Source organism: Odocoileus virginianus, chromosome 31 (assembly GCF_023699985.2).
Source record: "Odocoileus virginianus isolate 20LAN1187 ecotype Illinois chromosome 31, Ovbor_1.2, whole genome shotgun sequence".
In the NCBI taxonomy this organism is placed as follows: Eukaryota; Metazoa; Chordata; class Mammalia; order Artiodactyla; family Cervidae; genus Odocoileus; species Odocoileus virginianus.
The window spans coordinates 22,153,319-22,175,129 of record NC_069704.1 but is presented as its reverse complement, the minus strand read 5'-3'; the positions used below and the strand labels follow the sequence as shown (position 1 = coordinate 22,175,129).

General features: G+C 48.5%; 1 protein-coding gene across 1 annotated transcript; it reads right to left on the bottom strand.

Moving 5' to 3' along the window:
• Positions 1 to 864: 864 nt before the first annotated feature.
• S1PR3 (sphingosine-1-phosphate receptor 3) lies at positions 865 to 13,768 on the bottom strand. The gene is made up of 2 exons (XM_020908313.2): positions 13,534 to 13,768; positions 865 to 4,553 (listed from the first exon to the last, which is right to left on the bottom strand). The coding sequence occupies exon 2, from the start codon at positions 4,408 to 4,410 to the stop codon at positions 3,274 to 3,276; it is 1,137 nt and encodes a 378-aa protein (XP_020763972.1). The 5' UTR covers positions 4,411 to 4,553; positions 13,534 to 13,768; the 3' UTR covers positions 865 to 3,273.
• Positions 13,769 to 21,811: the final 8,043 nt, after the last annotated feature.

The following is a 21,811-nucleotide window of genomic DNA, read 5'->3' as shown; positions in this document are numbered from 1 at the left end:
TAAAGGTGGCAGTAGGTTGCGGTCTTTGTTACATAATGGTACCACACACTGCAGCTTGCGCATGTATCAACTGCAGACATTTGAAGTCCAAGTGCTCTGTAACACAGAAATGAAGAATATACACCCACAGGTACTTCTGGGGGCAGATTTCTTCAGGAATATCACTACCAACTAGTGATGCCAAATACTGGCTTCCTTCTATGTAAGAATACAGGGTGGAGAGGTGAAAACTTACCATCTGTGATGGAAAAAGCTAGAGAAAGGGCTCGTTTATCAAGTCTCTCCTGTTGCCTCCATTGCACCAAATTGAGCAGAACCCATTGTCCCATCTCTTTTGACTGTACTTTGGCTGCCAGGATTCTTACAATTTTCTCCCTATTGAAAGGGTAGTCTATTGACCTCCTTCCCTATTGACCTACCAAAATTGGTGGAAAGTGAACGTGCTAGCTGCTCAGTCATATCTGACTCTTTGCAACCCCATGGACTGTAACCCGCCAGGCTCCCCTGTCCATGGAATTCTTCAGCAAGAATCCTAGAGTGGGTTGCCATTCTCTTCTCCAGGGAATCTTCCTGATCCAGGGATTGAACCTGGGTTTCCCGCATTGCAGGTGGATTCTTTACCATCTGAGCCACTTCCCACAAGCAGAGCTGGTATTTTAGGAAACTTGGGTGTATTGGGTGCTATTCCACCAAAACACCAGTTCTGCTATTGGGAAGTACACGGAAGATGCTACTAGAGTTCTCAGAGTGATTTAACTCCCGGAGAGACAACGAACAGCAGGTGAGAGCTCTGGCTGTCACTCTGCATCTCACCAGGGGCGGCCTTAGTGTACACAGCTCCCCACGTGGACTCCCGACAACCAGTTTATACAAAGGCTTTCATTTTATTTTATTTTTTTTTAACAACCATACATGGGATTCGATGAAGGTTACTAACTGAATGAGCGCTAACACAGGTTCTCTGTGACTTTGACATACTCAACTTCTAAATGATCAGCTAGCTGGTTAGGATTGTATAGTTGGTACTTTTTGTTTTTCAGTCACTCGGTCGTGTAAGCTCTTTGCCACTTCATGGACTGTAGCCCACAAGGCTCTTCTGTCCATGGGATTTCCTAGGCAGGATTATGCGAGTGGGTTGCCATCTCCTTCTCCGACACTTGGTGCTAAATTTGATTATTATTTTTTTTTTTGCATATATCAAACAGACACAATGACTGTTTTGGAGTATTTTTCATTCAGATTGATTGAAAGTGTTATGCTCCCTCAAAAAAAAAGTCGAGGTTATGGTGCAGTGTTATATTACTTTTAGTGCCAGAGAGCTGGAGCCCCCAAGCAACTCAGAACTAATATATAAAGTTCTTAAGTCATTTTACCACTGAAGACAAAATGCAATACTCAATATTTTGGCTCTCTGAGTCAATTTTGTTGTTATTTTCTTAACCCAGGATCTTAATGCTTAACTTTTCTATAAATGCTCTGAGTTTTCTCAGGCTGTTTGACAAGAGAATAAGCTCCTTTTCAGTGATGCAATGAAAACAATTAAAATGCCACTGATGAGCATGTCCTTGCAAATAGGATTTATCTCCATCAGCAACAAAAATTAAGAAAGATGTTGGGTGGTACATGGTCACCCAGGACCCACGTAAATGTACCTTAATTAAGAGGAACTGGCATGAGATTACAAAGAGGAGTCACTTTTTCTCTGAAAAGTTATTTATGTGTTAAGACTACTTTTTTAGTCTTTACTCAGGCAAAATTCCCACTGAACCTAAAAACTTCAGGGGTTTTGAAGTGAGGCTTACCTTTTGAAGGTAATCCTTGAAGGTTCCTTCTTATCTTTTTAAAAAACAAAAGACTCAGTACATCAACTATATACTTATGACAGTTCTGCAAATTTGTATATTTTTCATCCATTTGTACTTCATGAAGAATCCTTGGGGATGACTGTGTACAAAAATGCCTTCTAAGTAATTCCTTCTAAAGATAAAGAGTGATACAGGGTCAGCCTGTGTTAAAATGAAAGATTACAGTATTGCTACATCTCTTTGAAGAAAACACAAACTGCCAGATCACAATTAAACTGCTCTAATGGTCGCGGTCAGGGTCAGCTTTCAGGAATCCACGGGGCTGTGGACAGCCCCAGCTGCTCAGCTGTAACAGCATAGGGGGGTTAACTAACTTGGTATTTTTCCGATACAGATTCAAACTCAACACAGGATCACAGTGCTGTCCTGTAAGCATCTTCGAATTCAACAGAAACTCCCCATTACGTTGGAAAGGTGAAATGGGCCAGGGGTCTGTCCTCTGCTTCTCCCTCTTGGATTCTTTTCTTGATTGGTGTGGGGCATAGGCTCCTGGAATACCTTGGCTGGCTTTTCTAGGATTTGGAGAAACCCCAAACAGTTGGGTAATTTGGCTAATTTGACTTTTGGATGAGCTTAAGACTCCTCAGGGAGAAATGACGAAAAGACAAGCAGGGGTCCCCTTGGGGGACGTACGTCCACAGAACTCACTCGTTCCCTCCTGGATCCTCCAGACGCTGTCAAGGGCATCTCAGGACAGTTGGAGGTCAGATGCTTACATCTGAGACCAGCCTTGGACAAGCCCTTTTAGAGGGGCTGCGCTCTCAAGACCTGCTTAACATGACACTTTGTGTCAGTCTGAAGAGACTGCGACTGGCCTGTCCAACTAGTTCCTGGTCACATCCTCAAACTCGCTGGTTCAGCCGGAACTTACTTGTACTCCTGTTACATAAGGACACCATGTACCTCAGCTTACACATGCGCCAGTGGCAGACATTTGAAACGCAAGCGCCCTGTAACACTGGAACGATGACTATACAGCCTCCATCTGTGCACAGTCAATGTAGTGTAGTCACCGAACATCATCCTGGGATGATGATGTTCCTGGGAAACACACTGCACAGTGTGTGTGGTCCAACACCTTCCCTCTCCAGACAGAGGCCAGGGGGGAGGGAGGATTCAGGGGAAGGCGGCTGATGACATCAGCAGCTTGGTACATTTGGAAGACCCTAGAGCCTAAATGGACAAGGCACGATGTCTGCAATGAAATGCATCAGCAATTCCTTGGTGCCCTCCTTAAGAGACATCCACACCAGCCAGGCCAGCTGTTGGCAGAACAGCTTTCTCGAGTCCCAGCTCTGGAAATACCCCCATGGATGGGGCATGCAATCCAGAAGAACGTGGCTGCAGGGTTGGTTGCCGCTGTTCCTGTGGCGATGCAAGGACCCCAGGTTCCTTGAGGCCCGCACCCTCACTTGTAGATGACTCCGTTCTGCAGGGTTTTGTTTCTGTCGGTGATGCAGGGCGAGGCGGCCGTTTGGGGGAGGTTTTCCTTGCTTTTCGGGGAGGGGCTGCTGTTGTTGCTGCCGCTGGATTTGCTTCTGCTTGGATCGAGAGCGGGCTGGATGGGTGAGGAGTGGGCGCCCCGGCCTCTGACCAGGCAGGTGCAGACAAGTCGGAAGAAGGCCCGCCGCATCTCCTTGCTGGCCAGCGTGTAGATGACGGGGTTCATGGCGGAGTTGAGCACGGCCAGCAGGATGAACCACTGGGCCTTGAACAGAACAGCGCACTCCTTCACCTTGCAGGCCACGTCCACGAGGAAGAGGATGAAGAGTGGGGACCAGCAGGCGATGAACACGCTCACCACGATCACCACAGTCCGCAGCAGGGCCATGGACCGCTCTGAGTTGTGCGGGCTGGCCACCCTGCGGCTGCTGGACTTCACCAGGAAGTAGATGCGTGCGTACAGGATCACGATGGTCACCAGGATGGCTATGAAGATGCTGATGCAGAACGCGATGTACTTCTTGGAGTAGAGGGGCAGGATGGTGGAGCAGTCGGGGAGGTTGTGCAGGCAGTTCCAGCCCAGGATGGGTAAGGCGCCCAGCGAGAAGGCGATGAGCCAGCACATTCCGATCAGAAGAAAGACACGGTGCTTCTTGTTGGCATCGTACGGCCTCATTTTGATCATGGTCAAGTGTCTCTCAATAGCAATGGCCAGCAGGCTACAGGTGGACGCCCCAAGGGCCACAAACATGCTGCCTTCCCGTAGGAACCAGACCGTCAGGGAGAGGCTCAGCGTCCTCTTGCCCGACATCAGAATGTTGACCTTGTAGGCTATGCCGGCCAGCAGGTCGCAGAGGGCCAGGTTACCAATGAAAAAGTACATGCGGTTGTGGAATTTATTGTTTTTCCAGATGGCAATCAAGACCATCAGGTTCTCCAAGACAATGAAGCTGCAGATGATCAAGAACAGGGCGGTGGTGAGCGTGCCGCCCTCGGAAGCGCCCTTCAGCCTCTCCTCCAGCTTGCCCACATAGCTGTAATGTTCGCGCAGGGTCTCGTTGGAGGGGTAAGACCTGGGGCGTGGCGTGAGAATCATTGCCATCACTAGGAACTCACACTCAGTTAGCTCCTAAATCCACTAGAGGGCGCGCTGAGAACGTCCATTTCCAGGGAAAACAAAGCTTTCCGTTTAGGCTGCAACAGGGATCCAGGCCAGACACCGGCTAGGGTGTTGAGAATAGGCTCCTGGGAAAAGATAAAAGGAGAGAGGGCCCAGTGATAAAGTAACAGCACCTAAAAACAACAGCAGCAACAGAGTTGGAGAAAGGCACTAAAATGCTGAAGCATTTGGATGGCTGGTCCATAAGGGCCCAAAGAGGGCCTTTAACCCAGGCCAACTTCCTATGTGACTATGGAGACCAGAAGCAGCAATTCTGTTGTCTGCAGTTGCCAAGGAGGGAAATTCTGTGATCGAGCACTGTCATCATTCAATCATGTAATCCAAACACACGGATTTAAACCCAAAGAACCCTTCCACCTGGAAATCTCAAGGCACTTAGGAACGCTAACCAGTTTATACTCATCTACTGTGCATACATGCATGCTAAGTTGCTTCAGTCATGTCCAACTCTGTGTGACCCTATGGACTATAGCCCGCCAGGCCCCTCTGTCCATGGGATTCTCCAGGCAAGAATACTGGAGTGGGCTGCCCTCCTCCTGGGAATCTTCCCAACCCAGGAATCAAACCCACATCTCTAGTGTCTCCTGCATGGGTGAGTGGATTCTTTACCCCTAGCACCACCTGGGGAGCCCCATCTCCTGCACAGGAGCTGGTAAACCCTATTCCCAGTTACTGAGAAACAGAGATTATGTCAGGTCACAAAAATAGGATGGAATTCAGAATAAAGCCCACTGATTCCTAAAACCTCCTTGGTGGGTTTTCAAACAATGTTGTAGGAAGTAGTCACACTTCCCTGGAATCCCTGGGACCAGGGCCAAGACCAGAAATCAAATCTAGATGGCCCCCGGGTCTGCCCCACAGAGAGCTCAGAGACAAACCATCTGGTCCAGCACAGCCCACACAGGGCCCACAGGGCCACTCCCTGAGCGAGCAGCTAATCGTGGAGCCAGGGGAAGAATATAAACCTGTAAAAGTGGAATCAACCGCTACTGAGACTAAACGAAGAGCAAGGACAAACAAGTGGATTTTTGAGTTTGGCTTAAAATTCAGAGTTTAGATACAACTGTTGAAACTGCCAAAACTAAATTGGTGTTTGTGAATGGAAAGAAACCACCAATCTGGAGCACCAGTGACAGCGGAGCAGAGAGCCCAAGAGCCAGGCTTCCAATGGCCCTTCCCCCTCTGGACCTCTACGTACCCCCTACCCCCATGTGGCTTTATCCAAAGGCTTCTTGTGGTGTCCAAGGCAGAGCAGCCCCGACTACCAAGGGGGAAATGGTTTTCGCTAGATGCACTGATTCTAAATTAAAACTATTTGAATATTTAAATATATAACTAAACTCAAACAAGGTCAGTTTACATCAGCCTACTGTGTGGATCTGGTGAAGTTTTTTTAACTTTTATAAGTTTAAGTCACAGCCCTCAGTTTGGCTTGGTGGCACATGGACCACTCTCCATAGAAATGGGGCAGTGCATTTTGGGGTGCAGTGGCATCTGAAGGCCTGGTACCACTGCTGAGCTCATTCCAGAGAAGGGCCCCAGGGGCAGGAGGACCCTGGGCTCAGCCTGGGTAGCTGCTCTGTGAGTGAGAAGCAGAGGTGTCTCCAGACAGAGCTCCCTGACCAACGGTCCTCCAGGTGGATGCTTTCCTGCCACTCGGGCGCTGGTTCCAGGGCCCTGAGGATGTTGTCAAGCCTCCACTCCCTTAATTTGGGGGAGCCTGGTTTTCTGACATGGGGCAAAGATGGCCCCACTGCTTCTTTGCAGAGATGTCTTCTAATGTCCTGGAGTTTTGTGTGTGGCTTATTGTGGAAACCACATGAGCCCCTGGTGTCTCAGTGCAGTTTGAGGTCATGGAGGGCTGGGAGTCAGCTTTACCACCAAATGTTGGGGCCTGCCAAGGTCTCCCACATCGCTGATGAGCCTTGGAGGCAGCACCCGACCCTGGGGCTGCCTCCCCTCACCCTGGGGCACTGTGAGGCCTCATGCAGGAGGCAGGGTCCCCACCCAGCCCCGGTCCCCTGCCTGGTCTGTGATAAGGGGCCTGGTCTCCCAGAGACAGAAGCAGGGGTGGTGGGGGGTCAGCTCATGGGCCACTCGCCCCCACCAGCTTACCTCTTTTCCATTTTTATTTAAATTGGAGCCTTAAGGCTCCAGATCAACTTTTACCAGCTCTACGGCATTTTCTGGAATCATCCTGCCCCAGCACACCACTTTTTAAAAGAGTTTTTTAAGGATAGAGATAGGAGCAGCCACTGACACTCTCAGAGCACTTTCCTGGAGCCCCTTATTTCATCCTCTCCATCTCTCCTCTCACAGCACCACGTACATTAATGGTGCCCAGTAAACGTGTGTGCCCTTCATTACTGCTCATCTAAGTGAGCTCATCACAGAGAATGCAGTCTCTGTGCTCCCACTTTGCTGACCCTTCCTGGCTGTCGTAGGAAAGCAGGCAGAGGAGAACCTAGTTGCCTGGTTATCTTTCCATCACCTCCCACCCCAGAGCACAACCCGGAGAGAGTGCTTGGCATTCCGGCATGGATGTCCTGTCATGGCACCACTTATGTCCTTGTTCACAGGAGAGGCATGACCCAAAGGTAGAGAAGAGGAACACACGTGCTGCTCCAATGAGAGTCACGAAGCCGCGGCATCCTGAGAGGGGCTGATTTTCTCTGATGGCAGTGGGGTCATATAGCTGGCCTGAGGGCCCTCCAACACCCCCTCTCCCCACCTCCGCCCCTGCCCCCACCACTTCAGGCCACTGGCTGCCATGTCCAGGTGGCCGCCCCTCTATCCCAGGACCTGATACTGGTGAGCATAACATGAGGAGTTACGATGGTGACTTAGCACCAGAACAGCCTGAATGATGAAAATATACAAACATTACATAAAAGGAGAGCAATGTGAATTGTACCGTAATTTCCACTCACACTGGGGCGAAACAGCTCCAGGAAACTGCATCTGAAAGCCTTTTGAAAACAAGGTATGTCTGAAGTTTCTCTCCTGTGCCTTAGTTTCCCTGCGATGGCCTTAAATACCTCGTGGCCCCCTCTAGACAGTCTCCGCCCCTCCGACTGTGCTATACAATACAGAGAGCAGGGCTGCGAGTCCCTTTAAAATTGCTGGATGTGGACTTCTCTTGGGAGCAAGAGGGAGAGGAAGTACACCGCAGGCTCCACAGACTCACATTCATTTTTTTCCCCCTCCATATGTACAGTTTTGATAAATTTGAGTAGAAGGTATGAAAGGAAACAATAAAAACTAACACCCAGCAAGAAAATAAGCAAAATGACAATAGTTAAGATGTGCCAGAAACCCATCAAAACCATGAATCCTGAGGGTGAATACATTTTCCCACTAATGCTCGATTTATAATTTCCCTTAAATATGTATCACTCAAGGAACATATTTTCTCAGAACCTCTTTTGTTATAAAATACGAGTCTCCACACTGTGGGTAACTGGAAGATACCCATCTCTCTTTGGAATCCAAAAGCTTATTTTCTTTGGGTTATCAACATTAAAAAGCTGGTCCCATCTGAGAGTTTTGTGCCGGGCCAAAGATCAGATTGATTTTGGACAGATTGAATGCCACTATGCGTGGTCAAAACCGTCTCATGGGCAAGTTCCTGCCTCCATCCAGAGGGAGGGAACACAGCCTCTGAGTCTGCGGGGAGAACGCTCTGCCCCCTCCCTGGTCCCCGAATCTTTGAGAGTCAGCTGGCTCTGCTCATGGAGAGGTGGGCATCGGCCCTCCGTGGCTCACCCATCCTGCTGCTCCCAGCCCCTGCAGGAGTGCTGGGCATTTGTGGGCACCAGGGCTCCTGGGAGACCCAACCTTTCCTATCCCTCATGGACTAACCACTAGAATGGCACCACTCTCTGCAATTCTTATCCCTTACAGTAATTTAGCCTGTGTCTGACCCTCACATAAATGGAGTCATGAAGCTGTGCCTGGCATCTTCTTCTCAATGTGATGTTTCTGTGAGCTTCCTGCTCAATGTGAGTCATGCAGAGAGATGGGGGTAACTCCTTCCCATCGCTCCCGCTGTGTGGACGGATACATCCTGGGTTGTGGACGTGGAGTGGTTTCCCTGTGCTGTTGTCCTCAGCAGTGCTGTTAGGATGAGTTGAGGATGTCCCCCAGGGTGAGCATGTGCCTGTGTGCCGAGGGGTACCATGGACTTCCTACTGCTGATGTCTAGGCTGGGTTTTGATGGAGGGTCCCCACAGAGGCTTACGGGTCTCAGCCAGTGGTCCTGAGAACTGTCTTTGTGGGTAGCTGGAGAAGTCCCCATAGAGGGTGAGAGTTACACGTTACAAATGCTCACATTTTATTTTAAAAGATAAGTGTCTGGGGCTGGTAGTGACCAGACCAGTATCTGCCTTTCCACTGTAACAAACAACTGGATCACTGCTTAATTTCCACCTGAATACTGAAAAATACAGCCTGATGATGAAAAGTGTGCCTGGGCACCAGCTAGTCATGTACACATTCAGAAAACCTGGCCAGTTATAGAAGACATGTGGGTGCTCCTGCTCACATGCAGAGGTCTTCCAACAAACCCAGATTCCGACAGAGCTATGCCTGAGAGCAGGCCTTACTTATATCCATAAGCGGAGCTCTCCCTCCCAAACTGTGCTCAGGTCATCCAGACCCCCACAGACTTCTCCCCTCACCCACTCTGAGTGAGGATTTGACTGCCTGCATCTCACTGTGAAGCCCACTCCTGGGTTTGCCTTCCATCTATTCAACAGAGATCTGCTACCTGAGTTTTCACTCCATCCTCATTCAAATGGGGTCTTTGAGTCTACCTCAAGGCATTCCAACACCAAGGCTTTTCTTTCTGCAGAGAAGGAATATGATGCTGTCTAGAAGGTGGTTCATAGGGGTGTCACCCCATCCCCCTCCCTCCATTCCAAGGAAGAGCATCTGTGGGGGGCGGGGGAGGGGGCCAGGCAGGGCCCGATGGATTCCAGATGTGTTTTCCATGCTGGAGAGTCACTTTCTCTACTCATGTCACTTTGAAAAATAAACAAACTATAAAAAGAAGGAAAAGGGAAAAAAAAACAAAGGAAAATATTTCACCAGTCTGGGGTCTGTCTCTTTCTCTTTGTAATGGCCAAAAAAAAAAAAAGCACAATAAGATAGTGAGACATTGATTTCTCCTGGTAAGATGCAAGGCATTATATTTTTAAAGTTCTATATTCTCCCAGTTCATCCCATAAACTGAATTAAAACACAAAGCATTTGTCCACAAGTAAAATTTCTTGGAAAGCAAGGTGTTTTGTTTTGTTTCTCCCCCACTTAGAAGAATTTAGAAAGGAAACAATGAGTTGGTCGTTTCATGGCCCCAACAAAATTCCTTTGCTAATGAGTATTTCCCTTCACTCAGAGGTTTCTTAGATGACCTCACTCTGCTTTCAGAGATGGTTCATACAAGAGGTGTCACATACTCAGCCTTGCACGCCTGAATGTTGCTCTGGACCCATTAGTGGAGCTCCTGGTGAGAAAGGCTGTTATAGATGAACCACACCAGGATTCCACACCTTCCCCTTTCTTCTCCAGATTGCGGAAGTGAGTTTGTCCCTGGTCAGGTTTCCTGCTTTTCTGCAGCTTCTCCAAAGGTTATTCTCTGAGCAAACAAGGCTCAGATGCCAACACAGATCTGACAGAAGCAGTCCAGGGAGCCCCATGTATGCAGGTTGTGCCCGTAACCAAGTCCAGCTCGAACATCTGCCTCTCTGCATGTTCTCCTGGGCATCCAAGCTCATCAATCTGAGGGCAAATGCTTTTGATGCAAGAGGTCTTTACCTTCATTGCTTTTCTTTCTCAAACTTTCTCTTCTCTGCTTGTTCTAAGGAAGGGTACAGGACTGAATTCCTACCAAGACTGTCACAGCACGAATCAAAGTGGGTGGAAATGAGTTCCTCCAGGCATATGAAAATGAGAGGTGTTCTGCCCAGGAAGTGGTGACTGTGGGGCTCCTTTCATCCTTTCCCACAGAGGCATTCTTACTCGGTGACATGGCACGTGCTCTGCACACTGCATCTTGCAGGTACCACGTCTGAGCCCACCACAGCATCTGCTTCCAAATGGACACAGGAGGAAACCGAGCCTGGGGCACCGCTTGGAAGAGGTTGCGCTGGGCTGGATGCCCATGGCATTGGATTCCAGGGCACCACATTAGGGATAAGCTCTTCCAGACACTATCACCTTTTCATGTGTTCCTCACCTATCTAGCGACATGGGTGTCACCAGCATACTTGGAACCGAACTACTTCTCACTACTATGCTAGCAAAATGCTGGAATGCTGAATCTGGGGGCTTGACTGAAATATATGGGAAACTCTGACCCCAAGGAAATGGAGCAGCATCTTCAAGGCCAAAGAGCCTAGTCAAATGACTCAGGATTCTCACTCCAGCTCACGGTTCCAACCAGAGGTTAGAACCACCCGATGGGTTCCACACCCTCCTCTGAACAACCTCATCACTGATTTCCCTGACTGGCCTATTCCCTGGCCTCTCACAGATGCTGCTGTGATTCCTCAAAAACAGGATAAAAACAAAACAAGAGAAACTTTATGCCTAGTAACTGTAACAGCAACTTAAAAAGTATTATTAACTAAAGCTAGACAGGATTCCATTAAGGCTAGCATATCATCTCCAAAAGCTCATGGAATCTCTCTTTTTCATTTATTTGTTTTTTAATTGGAGGATAATTGCTTTACAATATTGTCCTGGTTTCTGCAATACATCAACACGAATCAGACATAGGTGTATATATGTGCCCTCCCTCCTGAAGCTCCCTCCCACCTCCCACCCCATTCCACCCCTCTAGGTTGTCACAGAACAGCTGATTTGAGTTCCCTGCTTCAAACAGCAAATCTTCACTGGTTATTTCATTTTCCATATGGTAATGTGTGTATTTCAATGTTCTTAAGGTAATTAACCAATTTTACAGAAAACATATGGCAAGGGAATAAAACCAAATGGCTCCAAAACTGATAAGAAAGGAACCATGAAACCAAATGTGAGGGAGGAAACAGAAAGCCTTGTATAGCCTGGGGCCGCTCAGTCTTGGCCAACCGGCCAACACAGTAGATTGCCCAAGGCTGCCAGGCCAGCTGTATCAGCCCAGAGTCATAGTCCCAAGTCCTAGCAGAGAAAAGGGTTTCTCCAGTTGGGCAACAACAAATGTTTCAAGATTATTTCATGCTCAAATTCCCATGTCTTTGTAACAAAAATATATGCATACACAGTAGGTCTTGAAACATTTTTAGGGGGTCAAAGAGATACCGTGGAATCAAATTAGTGTCATAAGTTTCAGGTAAAGGAAAATCAGTCCCTAAATTTTGAGACATAAAGTCATTAGGCCAATTTGTACCTACCTATACAAAGTAGATAGGCCTTGTATAGGAAATGGTAGCTTCACTATCCACATATGGTAGAAAATTAGGAGAGTCATGCATTTAATGGAATTCACAAATATAAAGAGGAAAGCAGCATTTTCAGAGATGAATACTAGTTGAGGAATTACTGCATCTGTATCTTAAGGGCTGATTTCGTGTTTCGGATCCCTGGTGTCAGGAGACTAGGGTGCCTGGACTAGCAGGCCCAAAGTGAAAGTTTGCTGACTGAGAAAACCCAATGTGTGGTTCACCTATGGTAACAAAAGTATTCAAACTGGCACTGAGCTCTGCATCAGTGAGTCCACAATTCTTTGAGTACCACACACACACACACACACACACACACACACACCAGAACCACCACCTACATCAGCAACAAGCTTGACCATCCTCATTAGTCATATACTCACAGATCATAATCCTGCCCTTGTACTTTCTAGGAATTAAATTTTTCTTAACCATGCCTGAAAGATTTTCATCAATGAAGAAAGGAATGTTGGAGACATAAATCATGAAGACATAATTCTTTGGGGCTTCCCTGATGGCTCAGATGGAAAAGAATCTGCCTGCAATGGGGGTTTGGACCCCGGAGAAGGGGATGGCTACCCACTCCAGTATTTTTGCCTGGAGGATTCTAAGGACAGAGAAGCCTGGTGGGCTGCATCCCATTGGGTTGTGAAGAATCAGACAGGACTGAGCGACTAACACTTTACTATCAGGATTCTGTACAATGTCTGCAACTTTTAACTCCAGACTTTAAAAAGATGTCTAATTCTGGAAGGTAAGTACCCAGAGCTCCGGAAGAGCCAGACTTGATTCAGGCTCTTCATCTTCAAAGTAAAGCATGTTCCCTTTAAAAATCCAACATGAAGTCCCTCTCTTACATCTAAATATAAATACACCACAAAGAAATATGTCCTTGGCAGTGTCCAACGTCAGGAAGAGAGAAAGTAAGGAGAAGAAGAACAATTTGGAGGCTATGGTGGGGGCAGGGGGTTAAAACTGGCAAAGTTAGCACTTTCCTCTCATCCAGTCGAAGAAGGACCAGTCCTGTCACTTTCCCGGATTTATCTCAGTTATGAGTATAACTTACTGATCTTCCCTGGGAACCTCATTACCGCATCATAGGAACTTTTGTCTTCCAGACTCCTCTTCCCGCTCCCCCAACCCCGCCCCCCGCCTGGTTCCGACAGTCCCGACTGCCTTGATTGAGAAATAGAAGGAAAGTTGGAACTTTGTGGCGAAGAAAATAAAATAGAACTATGTTCCCAAGAGAACAAGAACACATACTTCCAGAGCCCCCAGGTCCGCATTCGACGCGGTATAAACGTAATTATCCCAGGAAAATGACCCATGGCGCGTCTCTGTGAAGAATCACTTCTCTCATTCGGCGTTTAAATGCTCTAACTGTAGTTTAAAAAGGAACCATCCCCACTTCCCCTGCCCGGGTTCAGTCACCAGAATGGATGACCTGGTGGGAGTGGGCGATGCTGATGTGGGGTGCTCGCCCGCCCGGGTCCATGTCGCGATGGGCTGGATGGCCTGGAAGACGGGCTGGAAATCCGTGAGAAAAGCGGACCCGGCTGTCCCCACCCAGCCCGGGGACTCCGGGCCTTAGGTCCCGCCGGCTCACCTCCATCCGAGAAGGGCGCTCGAACCCCCGGCATCTTGGCACCCCTTCCTCCCCTCCCGGTGCCAGGGCGCCGGGATAGACTTGGCGCTCGGGGCTGGGGGCACTGCCCGGGCCGCAGAGTCTCGCTCGGGTTTCTGCGGCCACCGCGCTGGGCGCCGAGTTCCTGTCGCGTGTCTCCCAGACCGGCTTCCTCAGCCTCTGCCCCCGCCGGCCCGGGCGCAAACTTTTCCAGCTAACCTCGGGGGCCGGGCCCGCTCCCCGTCTCCCCGCCCTGCCGTCCCGCCCTCACCTCCCCGCTTCCCATCCCCTTACTCCCGCCCCAGCAAGACCCCTCCTACCCGGGCCTCCTTCCCCACCTCCCGGCGCCCCGCCCCATCTCCCGGCCAAGCTGCATCTCCCCGGCTCCCTGCGGCGCTCCCACCGGCATCTTCCCCCGTCCCCGGCCCCTTAAGTCCCCACCTTCCCCCTTCCCACGCCCACACCGTCCTTGGCCCCTCCGCCGTCTCCCCGCCCTCCGCCCTCACCTTCTCACTCCTCGGTCCCCAGCACCTTTGTACTTCTTCCCTCAGCGTTGAGCCCGTATATCCCCATCCATCCTCCCCTCCCTCCAGCCCCTGCACCCCACTTTCTCTCCCGGCTCCCGCCCTCGCCCCCCAAGCCCTTTATCCTTCTCCCCGACAGCCACCCCCGGAGTGTCCCCGCCTTTCGTGTCTGTCCCCGCAGTCGAGCCTCTGGCGGGCCCCGGACATTCTCCTGTCGCCCCCGCCTCCCTCGACAGTCCCCCTGAGTTTGGCTCGCCCCTCCGCCTCTGTCCCAGAACTGCCCTTTAGATCCTCCGCCCCTCCAGGGACCTCAAGGCTGCCGACCCCTGCCCAGCACCCAGCGGGGAAGGTCCAAACCGGAACGGGGACTAGGCTTGGACCGGGTGCATTGAGGGCGAGGGTCTGGCAGATTATTGCTGTTAGTTTCTTCATCATTTTTGTCGCGATCACGATCATTTTTGGTCGAAATTGACTGACCGCAACTTGAGGGGAGACATCCGGCCACATTTTGATTTGAACCCTGCGTCTACCACCTCCCTTCTGCTCTGAGCCTCCAGCGCCGGGGCTGTTCCCCGGAGGGTACACACGCTCTGAACTCCCGGATCCAACCCGGGCACAAGAGCTCGTGGGCCTGCGGGGGCAGATCTCAGCGATTCGCCTCTCTTGTGTGTATGAATGAGATAGTCTATGTGAAAGCTTCCTAAAGAAGAATCCCCAGGGAGGGGACGACCAACTCTATTGGACAGGGAAAGTGAAGGTCCTGAGTAAGTGAACACAGAACCAACCCTCCAAGCTTCTAGGGGGAGGGAGAAAGAAAGAGGTGGGCAGTTGGGGGCGGGAGCGGGGGAAGGGTTAGGAGGAAAAGAAGAGAGGCAGGAAGAAGGAACCAGAAGGTCTGCTATCAAAGCAAGACTGTGCATTCCTGGGAGGTGGGAACTGGGACTACATGGGTCCCTGGAGCAAGTTGGGGAGTTGCTCAGTTACCTGTGTGTGATTTGCTCTCTTGCTTCTAGGGAAGGAGCCCCAAGCATCCTTCCCCTTGAGCTGGGAGCAAATGCCCATTAGGGGTGGGACTGAACAAGTTTCCAGCACTTCTGCCTGCCTTTTGAGTTGGTCCCTGTTGAGAAACCCCAGCCCTGGAGAAAAAGGGGTGTTAGTATGGGTTTGCAGATCGCTGTTGGTTTTTGGGTTCAGTGGAGGGCTGATGCTGCCCGTTCCTTGTTTCCACTTAATCTACTCTGAGTTCCCTCTGGTCTCCTTCCAAACTGGCTCAGAGTATCCTGTGCAAGCTCTGAGAAGCCATTTCTGCTCCAAATTATAAGGGGAATCAAGTGTGCTTTCATCTTTCCACTTCTACAACAGCAAGTCAGGAAAAAGGAGAGATCATGCATTTTCAGCCAATCACCACGACCGGGGTAAAAAGACAGAGTACTGGCCATGGTGCCTACAACTGACCAAAACAATCAGTTGGTTCATCAACAAGTCTGTTCAATTAGTTGCTTTGTGTTGTGAAAAATGCACTACAAGGTTTGTTTTGATTGGTGTCCATGTCTTCATTCACTGGACAATGTCTGAAATCTTGACATCACCAAGGGCAACCTTGAGGCCTAGTGATGCCTCCAAAACCAGCGTCAGGACCTGGACTCCAGAAGCCTGAAAACTTGTGGGATTCAACTGCAGGTGTCCAAGGGAGATGAGAGGATTTGACATATAGGCATATCTGAAACTCCTTTTCCGCAAAGATTTCCCATCCTGAGCAGCTCTATCCACACACGACCCTCTCACTGGCCCAGTGCACAACCCTGCTTACTCCCCCTTCCCTTAAAGATCAGACAATGGACCTTGACTGGGGGGGCCCTCTGTACCCCCACACAACTCTTAAGAGACCACATTCTCTCATGACTTTCTGGAGAGAACCAGAAAGAGACTGTGGGATGAAGAGACTAAGAGACTAAGAGACTAAGAGACTGTGGGATGAAAGTCTTCCCCTCTGCAGAGACAGCTGTTTCCAGAGGAATGATGTTTCATAAATGCAGAAGTAATGGAAGAACTGGGCTTCCCGGGTGGCTCAGCGGTATAGAATCTACCTGCAGTGCAGGAGATGTGGATTTTGCCACAGGGTCGGGAAGATCCCCTGGAGAAGGAAATGGCAACCCACTTCGGTATTCTTGCCTGGGAAATCCCACGGACAGAGGAGCCTGGAGGGCTGTGGTCCATGGGGTGGCAAAGGAGTTGGACATGACTTAGCGACTACACAACAACAGTGGGATAATTAGGAAGTTCCCAGTGTGCAGTGGTCAATGAAACAATTAAGTTAGAGAAGGCGATTTTATGCAGGGCCCTATGAAGGTGTGGAGAATTGGTGAAGCATAGAGATAACTGGAAAAAGAACAACATTCTCCATTTTCAGTCGACACATCTGGCTGTCAGGGCCTTCAGGAGGGATCAAACTTAGCGTCTCTCATACCGAATCAACCTGATACTATAGGATGCAGAATCCAGCACACAGCATCACCAATGCTGTGTTCTAGGTAAAAACACTTAAGTTAAATCAAAATTCAAGCCTGCAGCCTTTCTGGTTTATAAGAAGGGCTTGGACAGCAAAGTAAATGATTCCAGGGAGAAAAGACCAGATAGGTGCAGAGAGCAGCGCATTCTGTATCAATTTTTCTGGTCTCTTGAAAAATGTCAGTGTCAGAAAAAGAGTGGGAATGTTCTAGTACAAAATCAGCTAAAAAGGAGCAATATTCATAACAAACATGGATCCGGATCAACTCCTAAGTCAACTAACCAGAGTGAAACAGTTTGGAGGAAGTTTCAACATGATGATGTATTGAATGATATTGTAGAATTATTGTTCACATTGTTAGGTGTAATAATAGCACACTGCTTGCTAGAATGACTTTATTTTTAGGAGATGCCTGCCTAATTATTGAAGGGTCTTGATACCTGAAACTTGATTTTAAATGATTCAGCAAAAACAGTGAAGTGAAGTGAAGACTCTCAGTAGTGTCAGACTCTTAGCGACCCCATGGACTGTAGCCTACCAGGCTCCTCCTTCCTTGAAATTTTCCAGGCAAAAATACTGGAGTGGGTTGCCATTTCCTTCTCCAGGGGATCTCCCCAACCCAGGGATCAAACCTAGGTCTCCTGCATTGCAGGCAGATGCTTTACCCTCTGAGCCCCCACAGTATGTACAGGTAAAGCTGATATAACAAAATATTAGCAGTAATTGGATCTCCTGGGTGGATGGGGAGACTTGTGTTATGTGCTCCCCTTCTCTAAGAGCTTGAAATTTTTCCATGATAAAAATTTAGAGAAAAATAAAATGTCAGGAACTAAGTCATTAAAATAATTCTCCATCTCTGTGCTCAAACTATCAAGTCAAATCTAGGATTATGGGAATAAAATTAAAAGATACAATCATTTATGTCTGTATACTTTTGAAAACCACGTGATCCCAGGCATGACTGTAATTTGAGCAAATATGTATTATCATGTGGACTTCCCAGGTGGCGCTAGTGGTAAAGAACCCGCCTGCCAGTGCAGGTAGACTGAAGAGACTTGATCCCTCGGTTGGGAAGATCCCCTGGAGGAGGGCATGAGAACCCACTACAGTATTCTTGCCTGGAAAATGCCATGGACAGAGCAGCCTGGTGGGCTACAGTCCATTGGGTGACAAAGAATTGGACTCAACTGAACATACACAGACACAGACACACACACACACACACACACACACACACTTTATATCCTTATGTGTACTTTTTAGAAAGGAAATACACTATTTTTACAGCACATTAGTGCCTGAAACATGGCCTGCAGGTGCCACATGGTGAAAAGACATCCAGTTTTGACTCTAACCCGCAGGGAAGTCTTCCCCAGCAGAACTGAGATTCTGTAGAAGGAGTTGTAGGAATAGAGAAGCTGGGAAAGCTAGACACTTGTGCCTATAAATGCACCTTATTTCCTGCCTTCTTGCCTCTGCCTCTTGGATCTCTGTCTTGCTCTTATCCTGAGTGAGTGAGTGTATATGCTACTCTTTTGGGGTTTCAGGGGTCGATCCTTAAAGATGCAATGTGGTGTGAGTTCACACGTGTGGACCAATGATGGGAGCTCTGGGCAGGGGGTGGGGTAGGGTAGGTTGGCCACAGGGAAGGGTACCCAGTAGAAAAGAGCCCCTGGGGTGCCCTGGTCTTGTGGTTTCCAGCAGATCACCACAGTGGAAGTTATTTACATAGTGCTGGAGAGAAATGAAGTGAAAGTGACTCAGTCATGTCTGACTCTTTGCCACCCCATGGACTATACAGTCCATGGAATTCTCCAGGCCAGAATGCTGGAGTGGGTAGCCTTTCGCTTCTCCAGGGGATCTTCCCAACACAGGGATTGAACCCAGGTCTCCTGCATTGCAGGCGGATTCTTTACCAGCTGAGTCACAAGGGAAGCCCAAGATCCTGGAGTGGGTGGCCGATCCCTTTTCCAGTAGATCTTTCTGGTCCAGGAATTGAACCAGGATCTCCTACATTGCAGGCAGATTCTTTACTAACTGAGCTATCAGGGAGAGAAATAGCTCTACAACATTGATCTGGATTGGATCTGCAACATGGAACTTGGCCTTTTGTACCTAATAACCCTGGCTGGGGCCAAGTGAAGCCTCTGCCTCACTGTCAGAACTCTTTCCCAGTGAGTTTTCTTTCTTTGACAGAGATTCCTATCAAAGCTGGCCCTCACAACTTTGTGACTTTCATAGTTACTGCATCGCCTGTCCCCATCTTTATGCCTCATCCATCCCTTTCTCCACTCTTGCTCAGTGGAGAACCAACAGATTCCAGAAATTGTTCTTTTCACATTTCATATTTTGTAAGGCTGTTTCTAATATTCAGACACCTAATTAGTGTGTGTGTGTTTATATAAGTGTGAAACTGTGTATATGTGTGTGCATTGTGTGTGGGTGTATGAGTGCATGTGTATACATGTATGTGTGTGCCTGCATGCATAAGTGTGTGCACATGTGTGTGTGTGTGTGTGTGCGTGTGTGTGCTGCAGAGGTAACTCCTGTGAGGGAGGAAAATAGGTTTGACCCTCCCTGGAAGATAAGCCCATGGACTCTGTAGCATAGTACAAAGTAAATATTTGGTCTTTGCTCCTGATTCTTGGGGCTTCCCTGGTGTCTCAGACAGTAAAGAATCTGCCTGCCAATGCAGGAGATGGGAGAGATGCAAGAGATGCAGGTTCAGTCTCTGGGTGAGGAAGATCCTCTGGAGGAGGAAATGGCAGCCCAGTCCAGTATTCTTGCCTGGGAAATCCTGTGGACAGAGGAGCCTAGCAAGCTAAAGTCCAGGGGGTCGCAAAGAGTTGGATGCCACTGACAGAACTCCTAAAATCCTCAAATCTATTGTCTTTTGCCGGCTGATGAGATGGCTGGTGGTTGGGGCCCTGGACAGCTTCAGGATGGGGGCTGCTTGAGAGGAACCAGCCATGTGATTACAGAGTTGGAACTTTCAGCCCCATTCTGGGGAAGAGGGTGGCTGGAAATAATCACCAAAGGCCAGTGATTTAATCAATGAAGCCGACATAGTGAAACCTCCGTGGAAGCCCCTACACAACTGAGCTTCTGGGTTGGTGAGCATATCTATAAGATGGGGACATGATAGACCCAGAGAGGGCATGGACTTTCCAAGGTCTTTCCCCACACCTTGCTCTGTGCGTTTCTTCCATTTGGCTATTCCTAAGCTGTATCACTTATAATAAACCCTTAACATAAGTAAATTTGTAGTCTGCTGGGCAGAAGTTTCAGTGGGAGCAGATAAACAGAGAAATGTAAGCTCAGCCTGGGCTGGTGGTGAAGGTCTAGTCTGTTGGTGTATTTGCCCTTGTGGCGTGTTTTCAGCTAGAATCCTGTGTGCTCTGAAAGCAGGACGAGACAGGGTAGGCTGGAAGGCGCTCCGAAGGGTGGAGGCACTCCTGAGTCTCTCCATTGTGTTGTTGAGGAGACCTGTCTGAGGCTTGCGGCGATGCCTGCCCTGAACCCCACAAACTGGGTAGCTCAGCCTTCGGCAGCCTGAAACTTTGAGTCAAGTTTGTCCCTAAAAGTGCTTTTCTTGCTGGATATTGCTTCTGGGAAATTGTGGTGGGGGCTGACTTGCTGGGGAAGAGCTTTCCATTTATGGAGGACTGTTGATATATATAGTCTGGGCTGTAATTCAGCAAAAATGCCTGGGTTGTGTTTATCCTATCATTCACATAACCCTCAGTGAATGGGGTGGTTTTGCACAAACCTGTCTGCACTCTGCTTAGACCGGTTCCATGTATTCCTCCCCTGCCCCTGGCTTTTTGAACAAGTGTCTGCAACGTTATTGAATGACTTGGCTTTTCCTTGACTGTGGAAGTGTTGTTTGGAGAGGAAGGTGGAGAGAGAGGGTGATGAGATGAGCGCAGAAGTAATTGCCAATTTCCTCGCTCCTGTACCATCAGAGACTGTATCTTAAGTGGAAAGGGCTGAAGGAATTTGGATGGGGGCAGTCAGAGGAAATATCAGTGCTGATTTGGTGCCTACTCCTGCCAGACCTTGTTCAAAGAACTTCACACAAAGTAACTCCTTAATCCTCAGAACAACCCTAGGAGATGGACACCAATATCATTCCGTTTCTCAGAAGAGGAAAATGAAATGCAGAGCTGACCATACATTTACCCAAAGTCACACATTTGGCAAGTAGTAGAGTTGGCATGCCCTGTCTGTTTTGAGTTTGTTGATTTATTTTAGCACTTGGGAAGTTGCAACCCTCCTGAAAGACCTAGGCTGGGCTTTATACATGGATGTCCAATATCCAGGTGCCTGCAAAGAGGCCCAGGGCCCCTCCTTTGACCTGACTTGACTGGAGCCTGAGGGCAAGAAGAGGAAGGTAGATGCCATCCACTGACCCTCACTCTTGCCAGTCCCCACATCTACTCTGGGCTGTTGACTGTACATGGCTGGTTTTGGGGAGACTGGGTGGAACCTGCCCATAGCCCTTATGGATAGCCTCTGCTCCAGCTGGTGAGAATGGCTAGCACAGGTGTAATGCTGTAGTGGGGAGAAGGGTGGGCAGTGTTGCTTCTACCATCATTGTTAATTAATAAAGAAACTGCCAAACATTTGAGTGTCAGGGTCCACATCTAGAAAATGTCAACTATCTGGACATTTAAATGGATCATAGAAATTCTACAATTTTTCATAAAAAGAAAAAGGTTTTCTTTCTATATTCATTGAATTGAAACCATGGACAAACTCTTCTTGATTAAAACATTTTTTTTTTTCCGTGCACAGTTCTTGTCTTTTCCAACCATCTTTTCCATCAAAATCAGCAGTTACCTTTTTTTGGCGATATATTGATTTTAATTCATTTTATTTTTTATTTTTTAAAATCGGAGGATAATTGCTTTACAATGCTGTGTCTGTTTCTGCCACACAACAACATGAATCAGTCATAACTAATATGTATATATCCTTTTCCTCGTGAGCCTCCCTCCCCCATCGCAACTCCTACAGAACACCTACGGAACACTGGCAGAAGACCTCAGACTTCATGAGATTAGGAAATAAAATGGAACTGAAATCAATAGTCTAAGCTCTCATCTCAGGAAACAGGAAAAAGAAGGCAAAACAAATCTAAAGCAAGCAGAAAGAAGGAAGCAAGAAAGATAAGAGCAGAAATTAGTTACAGGAAAACAGAAAAATAATCAATGAAATAAATGGT

What these genes read in the sequence shown, in the direction of transcription:
- S1PR3 (XM_020908313.2), bottom strand. Translation starts at nt 4,410, where the DNA reads ATGGCAATGATTCTCACGCCACGCCCCAGGTCTTACCCCTCCAACGAG.